Raw genomic sequence first — 11,227 nt, 5'->3', positions numbered from 1 at the left:
AAAAATAAGGCACAGTTCTGACCTTTTACTACCATAGGGGCGCCGGCGATTCCTGTTTGACAAGCGCTATTCAAATGACCATAACTCCACTACCGTTATTAAAAAAACAATAAGATTCAATCAAAGTAGTTCTCCAAAACACCCATATTGTAGCAGCATCTTCCCAAATTGGTATCTCACAGGCATCCACGAGTGGCAACAGACCAATCACAGGCAACAATTGACACAGATGGGGCATAATAAGTAATGCATTTTGTAAAGCTTTTTTTTAATTATCTGTAGCCAATAACATTTTAATCCTTTGAACATTACTGTATTGGTTTTCATTGTCTAAGGGGCAATTAATTAGATAGATAGATACTTTATTCATCCCCGTAGGGAAATTCACACTTCCAGCCGTATCCTAGTGTTGATTATTAATAGATTAACAGGATGGCCTCGGGGTGCTGTGTTTGTAGTTTAGCCACAGCGGAGTGGATGACGTCACGCGCTAGGCCAAAAGTTTGACGTCCCCGCAGCGGATGGAAATCTTTGTGCCCAGGGTTACACCACCTCGTGTTCATGTAGATAGCGTAGGGTACTGATGTGTCATGTATGATGTGGATCTCCAGGAATTGCTTCACCATCTACCACACAAGCCCATAAAAACGCCTGGTCATGGTGAAAAATACTGATATCATATGGACGACTGAGAGAGCAAGACTCAAAAAAAAATTTTTGTATATATATATATTATATATATGAACAGTTCATATTGTGTATGCTCAAAAGTTAATAAGTTAACAGTTCATAAGTTGATTTTGTCTTGGAATGTGTTCATGTTCAGTTCCAGTCACTACTTCATTGTTATCCTGAAAAATTCAAGTCTGTTTTTTGTTTTGTTTTTCATTTTAAACTGTTATCAAATCGACTTAACACACAGTCATGGTAGAAATGGCCAGATATTGAAAAAAAAATCCAGGCGGCCTGTATGATACTTGGTCAATAAAGGGTTAACTGTTTCTCGTGGGCAACAGAAATGGAAAGAAGCTTATGGACAACAGCCAAGCGAACTGGACTGGAGAATGGACATTTGCACAAGAGGACTCCAGGACAGGAGGAGCCTGTTGGAAGTCTTGAGATGATAATGACTGAGGCCAAACAGACACAGAGCCAAACTGCACATCTGGATTTGTGGTTGGGTTGGGAGTGGTGATGGAATCATGTGCAAAGTGTATGATGTTTACATTCTTGGGTGTGTTAAAGTGACAGTGTGTCATATTTAGTGCCTCCTAGTGGTCCAAAAAAATAATTCGGTAGAAAATAACAAATATTGATCCGAATACCAGGCAAAAATATATGAACTATTATACCAATGTTATTTTAAAAAATCATAGGTCTAGAATTTTTTATTTCTTTGTCAGGAGTTTTTTAGCTTTAATTGTGAAAATCTTCAGGATTGAAACAAATTACTCTTTTCTGCAATCGGTAAATGAATTTGCCTCTAGGCGTGTCTGGTGTTTCACCATAAATATTTCTTTGAAGGATGCTAGAATTTTCTACAATGATAAAAAAATAAGTAAATTAGGTTATTACTTTAAGTTCTTTGAGTTCTGATATGAATTACTAATCCCAAGAAAATGGAATCAATGAACCGGGCTGTTTGAAATAGCACACATAATTTACAGAAAATCAATGATAGAAAATTAAAAAGAGGGGAGGGAAGGTGCCGGAGATTATGGGAGTTTTTGACCGCTGAAAGTCTTGAAGCTACTAGCACAAAAAGAAGGTTTTCTGCTACAATGCTAGTCGATTTGGGGAGATTCCCTTGTACAGAAAAAAAACGCTCATTCCCAAGAACCAGCAAACATGGTGTTAAATCTGAAACTGTCCACTTACTTATTGTTGAGGTGAGACTTGTTCTCATGCTCCGGATGGTTGCAATGTATGGCCCATGTGCTAAACTCATGGCCGCATTGGAGGCCACTCACCGAGTCAGCCAGGTAGCAGAAAAGAAAGTGAGTTATCGATCAGCTCCTCTTTTTGTGTGGACCAGGGACGCTTGACCAGATCATGCTGCTTTATCAGAGACCACCAGGATCAGATGATGGTGTTTTAAGTTGCTGAAGTTGTTAGTAAGCCAAAGAGGTGAGAAATTTGCGTAATGTTCTGTACTTGAAAATGTCCCTCCAATCGACATAATTGCGTACAGTGAGAACATTATTTTATCAATACATTGCCTTGGATGTTTTGATTTTATTCAAAACTTCACGTTATCAGATTTCATTATGGTACATGGTGAATTGGTACGTTCGGGAACTATCCAAAAGGGGGCGCCGTCGTTCCATCCATTCCAAAGCGAGCCACCCGAAACAAAAAGAAGTGGAAGTCATTTCTGTGCTGGGCTTCTTAGCTCTACATATTTTACGCAGTGGAATTCTTATTTAGGTCCATCTCTGTTGGCTGCGGCTGCATCGGCTCGCTACAACGGGTCAGGTGCAATCGACATTTCGTTCTGTGTACATTGTTACACAGAATGACAATACAAGGAAATTATTATTATTATTATTATTATTATCTCATGTTTGTCCAGCAGGATTCTGCCATGTTGTGCCCTGAGGCACTGGCCCTTGCCTGCCCCAGACAACACAGAGCCATCTAGTGGTCAAATTTGACCAGGGTTCCCGCAGATCCGGGAAAAGTCTTAAGAAGCATTGAATTTGTTGGCAGCAGACAGCACAATACCAAATTAATTAAGCTGTCACTTAAAGACTTTACAACCCATCCCAGCGAAAGGGTGCCGAAATGCATAGATTTGGCATGGACGGAGTTGACGTGTTACAATCAAAATCGAGCAATCTTTATTTTGTCACCACCAGTTTAAGATCTGTCTTGAGGGTAGAGAGGATTTCTTCTTCCGGGGGGGGGGGGGCATGATAGAAAAGTAATTGAGAAGCACCAGTATAATGCAATAAAGGCCAGTCATTTATTCAAAATTTCGGGAATTAAAATTATTTCTGATTCAATAAGTACAAAGACAAATTGCGCATAGGAAAAAACTCAGGCACCTTCATCGCAAGTATATTTTTATTTTACTTTGAAAACCTGCAAACATTTCCTATTTCCGGCTAACTTTTACTGCTCAGACGTACTTCGTCTTGTGACCAGTAACTTGGCCAGCCAATCAAGACGAACCTCTACCAATATGGCGTCCGACTTTCGATGGAAATGGGGAGCTTTCCTCTTTTGTTCGTGTTTTCTTCAATGTATTGCCCACGAAAGCAAAATTAAACCCAAGAAAAAGGACATAAGGGACTACAATGATGCCGATATGGCTCGTCTTCTTGAACAGTGGGAGGTAATGTAATATGTTGCCTTTCAGTTGGTGATAGCCTTAGCTGTTAGCTACCGTACACAACTGAGGTGAAGTTAGCTATTACTACTTGTTAAGTTTATTTGATATCCGCCATGGATTTGGTTAGCTCCAAATGACCAACGAGTCACTCCGGTATACTCTTGCATGCCTGGATAAACGCCCCACTTCTCGAGAGCTTGCCTTAAAGCAGGGGTGTTAAACTCATTTTAGCTGGGGCCACATGCTAGAATGAAATAAAATTCCCGGGGTCAGACGAGTAGAATAAAGAGAGAGGGAGTAAAAGAGAGAGCGAAAATATGACAATGGGAGAAGGAAAGGAGAAAAAGGGAGAGCGAAAACAAGAGAGGAAGTAAAAGAAAGAAAACAAGAGAGAGAAAACTGGAGAGGGAAACAAAGAAAGAAAACAAGTGAACGAGAGAGTAAAAGTGAGAGAGAAAACAAGAGAAGGAGAGGGACTTAAAGAGAGAGCGAAAACAAGAGAATGGGAGAAGGAAAAAGGGAGGGAGGGGGTAAGAGAGTGAAAAAGAAAGAGAGAAAACAGGAGAGGGAGTAAAAGAAAGAAAACAAGATAAAGAGAGAGGGAGTAAGAGAGTGAAAAAAGAGAAGGAGAGAGGGAGTCAAAGATTGAAAACAAGAGAGAGAAAACTGGAGAGGGAATAAAAGAAAGAAAACAAGTGAACGAGAGAGAGTAAAAGTGAGAGAGAAAACGAGAAGGAGAGGGACTTAAAGAGAGAGCGAAAACAAGAGATTGGTAGAAGGAAAAAGGGAGAGAGGGGGTAAGAGTGAAAAAGAAAGAGAGAAAACAGGAGAGGGAGTAAAAGAAAGAAAACAAGATAAAGAGAGAGGGAGTAAGAGAGTGAAAAAAGAGAAGGAGAGAGGGAGTCAAAGATTGAAAACAAGAGAGAGAAAACTGGAGAGGGAATAAAAGAAAGAAGACAAGTGAACGAGAGAGAGTAAAAGTGAGAGAAAAAACAAGAGAAGGGGAGGGATTAAAGAGAGAGCGAAAACAAGAAAATGAGAGAAGGAAAACGGGAGTTAAAGAGAGCACAAAAACAAGAGAACCGGAGAAGGAAAGAGGGAGTAAAAGAGAGAGCGAAAACAAGAGAAAGAGGGAGGAAGTAGGAGAGAGCAAAACAAGCGAAAGAGAAAGAGAGGGAGTGAAAGAGAGAGTGAAAATAAGAGAGAGAAAACAGGAGAGGGAGTAAAAGAGAACAAGAGAGAGAAAGTAAAAGTGAGAGAGAAAACAAGAGAAAGAGAAGAGAGAGTAAAAGTGAGAGAGAAAACAAGAGAAAGAGAAGAGTGAGTAAAAGAGAGAGAAAACAAAAGTAAGAGGAGGAGAGAGCAAAAACAAGCAAAAGACAAGGAGAGAGGGCGTAAAAGAGAGTGAAAACAAGAAAGAGAAAGCAGGAGAGGGAGTAAAAAAAAGAAAAAGGGTGAATGAGAGAGTAAAGGTGAGAAAGAAAACAAGAGAAGGAAAAGGAGAGGGACTAATCCCTAATCTCTTGTACAAAGGGAATACAAAAGAGAGTGAAAACAGAGAAGGAGAGGGGAAGTAAAAGAGAGCAAAAACAAAGAGCAAAAACAAAGGGCAAAAACAAAGAGCAAAAACAAAGAGCGAAAACAAGCGAAAGAGGAGGAGAGGGTGAGTAAAGGAGAGAGCAAAAACAAGAGAAAGAGAAGGAGAGAGTGAGTAAAAGAGAGCAAAAACAAGTAAAAGAGAGGGGATAAGTGAGTGAGAAAACTGGAGGAGTAAACGATAGAGAAGGAGAGAGGGAGTAAAAGTGAGAAAACAAGGAAGACAGAGAGTAAGAGAGAAGGATAAATACAGAGAAAAGGGCAAGATAAATAGAAAGAGCACAATAGGGAGACAGAAAGCACAATAGAGAGAGTAAGGCAGAAGAAAGAAGAGTGAAAGAGAGAGAAACGAAGAAAAAAATGAAAGATAGCGAAAGAAAGTAAGAAAAAGACAGAAAGCTAAGGGAAAGTGAAAAACAGAAGAAAAAAGAGCGAGAGAAAAGATTGGTCTTGAGAAAAGGAGAGATAACGTCAGAAAAAAAGAGAAATAAAAAAGGGAGAGAAGGAGGGACGGTGAATAAATGAAATAGATGAAGATAGAGAAATACAGCTTGAGATTTTATGTCAATTTTACAGGATTGTAAAGGGGTTAAACTAAACAGCGCCCTCTACTGGGGATCTTTATTAGGGTGGCTGTCCATAAATCCTTGAAAAAAAACGAGGCGTCATACGATTACATGATCGCACTACATCACATGGCAATGTCGAGTCGATTTCGGTTCATTGTGCAGCCCTAATGGAGAATGTATTTTTTTCTAGAACATTTTGAAATAAGTGAAAAAAGCCCTTTCTACCCTAAGGCAATAATTACTCACATTTGCTAGAACAGGGGTGTCAAACTCATTTTAACTCAGGGGCCACACGATAGAACAAACATTCTCTTGGGGGCCGAACTAGTAGATTAAAGAGAGAAAAAAAAGAGGTAAAGAAATACGAGAAAGAGGGAGGGAAAAGGAGAGAGCACGGGACAAAGAAAGAAAAAGAGGGAGAGAGCGTGAGAAACCAAAGATAAAAAGTTGTGAGAGAGGGGGAAAAGAGAGGGAGAGGAAGAAAGAAATCCAAAGAGAAAAAGAAAGGCAAAAGGAGAGAATAGAGAAAAAAAAACGCGAAGGGTATGCAGAGAGAAGGAAAAAAGGAAGTTAGAGCAAAAGAGGTTAAAAGACACAGAGAGAGAATGAGACAAAGAGCAACAAAGGAAGAGAAAAAGAGGGACACAAATAGTGAAAGAGACAGAGTGGGAGAAAAGGGGTGGAAAAGAAAGAGAGAGAGAGAGAAATAAATTTAAGTAGAGTGTCTTTGTTTGAGGCACCTGGCTTTGGCAACATTAAGTTGACATATTCCAACCTGCAGCTTGTTTTTCTCTTGCGCTTCTCTGAGTGTTGTCTCGCGGGCCGGATTCAACCCCTTAGCGGGCCTGATCTGGCCCGCGGGCTGCCTGTTTTACACCCCTGTGCCAGAAGGTGGCGGGGCTTAATTAGACAACAATATGAGTTCATGCGAAACGGGAACATCAAAAAATTCTCGGAGGGTTGTGTTTAATCACGTTTTGATGATCGCCTACATAGAAAGACGACGACATCGAGGAAGGCGATCTCCCAGAACACCGGAGAGCTCCTCCTCCCATCGACTTCTCCAAGATCGATCAGTCCAAGCCTGAAAACCTCCTGAAGATGTCCAAGAAGGGTCGGACGCTGATGGTCTTTGCTACGGTTTCAGGAGAACCAACTGAGAAGGAGACTGAGGAGATCACAGGCCTGTGGCAGGGAAGCCTCTTTAATGCCAATTATGACATTCAAAGGTATGAAACAACAGTGGGTAGGCATGTTGATTCTTCAGAATTGTATTTATTAAAATGAAAACACATTTTCTTATTTTTATCATCGGCGTTTTCAGCTAGTTTTGTTGTCACTTTGCTGCAAAGTCAGAAAAAATGAAAAAGAATTCTGTCAGTAATAGTAAAGTATGAATGGATGAAGAATACAACTGAGGTGACATCACAATTAGGCATAAACAAGTCAAGTCATGTTTATTGGTATAGTCCTTAATCACAAAGAGTCTCAAAGGGCTGCACAGACCGAATATTATTGCAAACCACAGACTATTATGACACCATCCCCTGATCTAAAACCTACACGAGGGCAAGTAAAAACCTCAAGTCAAGTCAAGACATGTTAATTTGTTTGGCCCTTAATCACAAAGAGTCTCAAAGGGCTGCGCAGTCCACAGATTATTGCAAACCACAGAGTATTATGACACCATCACCTGATCTAAAACCTACATGAGGGCAAGGAAAAACCTCAAGTCAAGTCAAGACATGTTAATTTGTGACGCCCTTAATCACAAAGAGTCTCAAAGGGCTAGACAGACCACAGATGATTGCAAACCACAGACTATTATGTCACCATCCCCTGATCTAAAACCTACATGAGGGCAAATAATACACAGATATTGTCAACATAAAATATTGTCTATTCATATGCTATAGAATAGAAGTGTGTTTTAAGTTTAGATTTAAACATTTCCACTGAGGTTGCAGATCGAATCGGGAAGAGCATTCCACAGCACTGGGGCCCGAATGGAGAATGCTCTCAAAATCACATCTTAAGCTAACAGGGAGCCAATGCAGGTTAGCTAAAATCGGGGTCATGTGATCCAACTTTCTTGTCTTAGTTAAAAGCCTCGCTGCAGCATTTTGTACCAGCTGAAATCTCTTGATTTTGGACTTGGGGAGACCTGAGAGTAGTGCATTACAGTAGTCGAGACGAGAGGTAACAAACGCGTGAATTCTAATCTCCGCATCGGACTGAGACAGCATAGGGCGAATTTTAGCAATGTTGCGAAGATGGACAAAAGCTGTTCTCGTAATATTCTTAACATGTGTTTGAAAGGACAGATCGGGGTCAAATGTGACACCTAAATTTTTCACTGAGTCACTCTGAGTGATATTACAATATTCAATATTCAGAGCAGTTTTTGAGAACAAGTCACGGCATTTAGATGGATCAATAACTATCATCTCAGTCTTTTCAGAGTTGAGGCGCAAGAAGTTGAGTGACATCCATTCTTTTATCTCAGTGAGGCAGGCCTCCGAATTTCCACAGTTTAGTGTTGCAGATTCCTCCATCGGAAGATATAGTTGAGTGTCATCTGCGTAGCAATGGAAACTGATATTATACTTGCGAATAATATCATCAAGGGGGCCAAGTACTGAACCCTGCGGAACACCACAGATAACACTAAAGGGCTCAGATGTCATTTCAACATATTTAACACAGTGAGTCCTATCTGAGAGGTAGGATCTGACCCATAAGAGGACGGTTCCTGAGAGACCAATCCATTTTTCCAACCGTTATAGTAATATATCATTACACCATCCACTGATCTAAAACCTATATGAGGGTAAGGAAAAACTCAAAAACCTCAACATTGTGAATTTCCTTGCGGGGATGAATAAAGTATCTATCTATCATTAGGTAAATGAAGAAACCTTGAGAAAGGACCGCATATGAGGTAATTCCAGGATGACCAGGCTGCAATGGATGTTGCAATAACAAATACAACACAGATATCGTCAACATAAAATATAGGTTATTCATATGATATAGAGTAGAATTTTGTTTTAAGCTTAGATTTAAACATTTCCACTGAGGTTGCAGATCGAATCTCAGGGAGAAGAGCATTCCATAGCACCGAAGCCCGGATAGAGAACCCTCTCCAAAATGCGGATCTCTTCTTGGCTCTTGGATTACTAGTAGACCCGCATTTTCAGAGCGAAGGCTCTGTACTAGAACATAGGGCAGAATTAAATCTGAAAGATATGAGGGAGCAAGTCCATGTATGATTTTGTATACTACCAACAGAAGCTTGAAATCGCACCTTAAGCTAACAGGGAGCCAATGCAGGTTAGCTAAAATCGGGGTCCTGTGATCAAACTTTCTTGTCTTAGTTAAACAACAAAATACAGTGCAGTGAACAAGTCTTTAATTTCTGTCTTGTTTTTTTTTCTCATATTTATCAGTTCTAAACATTTCCATCCATTAAGTCACCCCAAAATACCAAGCCTAGGGTTACAGTTAGGGCCAATGTAAAAGTGTGAATTAATTCCCCCTTTAACCTGATTGCAATTTTTTTTTTTCTTACTTATGCACCAATAGCTGTAATCAACTGTTTACTTTGTTTTTTTATGAGTATTTGCGACTGCTATGGAGGAATTTTGGTCTACTGTTATTGCAAAATGTTTAACTGAGGTCGCTCAGGCCACATGCAAGGGAGTAAACAACCTCGGTTCTCGACCATAATCCGTTCCAGAACCCGAAATCATTTTTCCCATTAAAAATAATGTAAGTCGTTTTAATCCGTTCCAACACCCTGAATGTTTACCTTGAATGTTTAACGTAAACATAAAGCTAACCCAGGCTAATCGTACGTCCGCGTTATCGTAATCTTCCGTACGAAATATTACGATAACATGAACGTGTAAAAATAAAAAAGGGATAAAGAAAATAATTATGAATAGGATTTCTTACCTTTGTGGTGGTCAGCAGAAGGCGCAGGTGGACGGTGGGGTATTCCCTAGCAAGATCAGACTCTCCACCTCCTTCATCTTTTGCTATTATTTCTTTCTTAAATGCAATAGTTGTACGCACTACTTTTCTTTTTTCACCTGTAGCAACTTTGCTGCTTGCACTGACTTTCTTCGGAGGCATAATTAGGGGCTAAAACACTCCGTTCACCGATATCTAAAGCGAAGGCAAAAAGAAGTGCGCGCGCACGTCATAACAGTTCTTCACGAGGGGTGGGGGCAATCTACACGATCTACACCCGTACGCCGCTCAGCATCGCACCCTAGCGTACGCACTCACGCATTACCGGCGTTCGAACTCCGATTTCTGGACCGAACAGCGAAGCAAGAATTTCTCGAAATTCTTGGTCGGACTCCGATTTGTTCGAACTGAGAGGCGTTCGAAAACCGAGGTTCCACTGTATTTTAATCTGAAATTCTTTTGCAACAAGCAGCAGCTGACAAAATAAATGACTTTTGTTATTTTAACCGATGTGAACAACCTGTTTTCTCATTGCAGATTTGTGGTGGGCTCCAATCGGGTCATTTTCATGTTGAGAGACGGCAGCATGGCCTGGGAAGTTAAAGATTTCCTGCTGACCCAGGAACGCTGCTTGGACGTCACCGTCGAAGGACAGGTCTTCCCCGGGAAGGCCGCTAAAGGCAACGCCGAACCCAAGCAGGAAAACGACGTGAACAACAAGAAGCGCAAAAATAAGACGAAGAGCACTAAGGATAACTTGGAAAGTAACAGAGCCGGTGGTGGAAAACAGGAGCTATGATGCAGTGGCACAAATCTGGATTTGATTTGCTGCTGGGCAACCTGCAGGTTGTACTTCAAGGTTCTATGTCCTAACAGATATTTTGTGTTTAGAGTAGACATCTTTGTTTATTGCGTTCATCACAGTGCTAAAAGTATTTTAGCACCATGACAAATGACTTTGATTTGATTCACGACATGTTAAGAACAAATGATGGTAAAAGGGGACATTTAATTCTAAAAATGCACATAATCAATGACTGAAATTATCCACGTATTAATCTTCAAAACATAAACACATGCTTGTGTATGTTTTTGGGGTTGTACAAATAAACACATCCGAATTTCGTTTTTTCACTCCAGACTTAATAGTGTATTTCTATGAATGGCCTTGAACAGAGCATCCAAGCCAGAGGTGTCCAAGTCAAATGAACTGCAAGTTGAAATATGTCCTATCAGTGTCTGAAACTCATGCCAAAAGTTAGCGGACACCAGGGCAGACAACTCAGAAAAGTTGCCTGCCCAGCCATAAAGTTGCCTGCCCCATTTTTCCCAACTTGAAACACAATAAGACGACTAATCAGAAAAAAAAACTATTGTTGCAAAGTATTAAGGGTTGATAATCAGAATATATAACAGAACAACACTTAATTTAAGTTTATTATAAATTTACTTATAAGATTCATTGCATGTATTTGACATCGCTGTTTTCCATCTGCCATCAGTATGTACCTGTATTGACTCATCTTCATTCATGCGATGTTTGCCTTGCGCCGTCTGCTCCAAGCCACGTGAACTCCTCTTTCCACGTTGCTTTTAATGTACGTTTACGTTTTGTAGCGTCATCAATTTTGTTAGCTTCTTTTGAATCTTTCTTCAGGGGCTGAGCTTTTGGCTTGATTCCTTGTAAGGATATGTCAGAGTATGCAGTTTCCTCATGCGTGAGAAGATAAGCAGGACAATGTGGTTCAGCCTT

General features: G+C 40.4%; 1 protein-coding gene across 1 annotated transcript; it reads left to right on the top strand.

Moving 5' to 3' along the window:
- Positions 1 to 3,142: 3,142 nt before the first annotated feature.
- mesd (mesoderm development LRP chaperone) lies at positions 3,143 to 10,608 on the top strand. The gene is made up of 3 exons (XM_088333133.1): positions 3,143 to 3,337; positions 6,496 to 6,728; positions 10,012 to 10,608. The coding sequence occupies exons 1-3, from the start codon at positions 3,185 to 3,187 to the stop codon at positions 10,271 to 10,273; spliced, it is 648 nt and encodes a 215-aa protein (XP_088189259.1). The 5' UTR covers positions 3,143 to 3,184; the 3' UTR covers positions 10,274 to 10,608.
- The last annotated feature ends 619 nt before the right edge of the window (positions 10,609 to 11,227 follow it).

Source organism: Urocampus carinirostris, chromosome 4, assembly GCF_059441175.1.
Source record: "Urocampus carinirostris isolate Australia breed hairy pipefish chromosome 4, RoL_Ucar_1.0, whole genome shotgun sequence".
NCBI classification, from domain to species: Eukaryota; Metazoa; Chordata; class Actinopteri; order Syngnathiformes; family Syngnathidae; genus Urocampus; species Urocampus carinirostris.
Note: the sequence above shows the minus strand (reverse complement) of the source record. Positions and strands in the feature narration are given on the sequence as shown.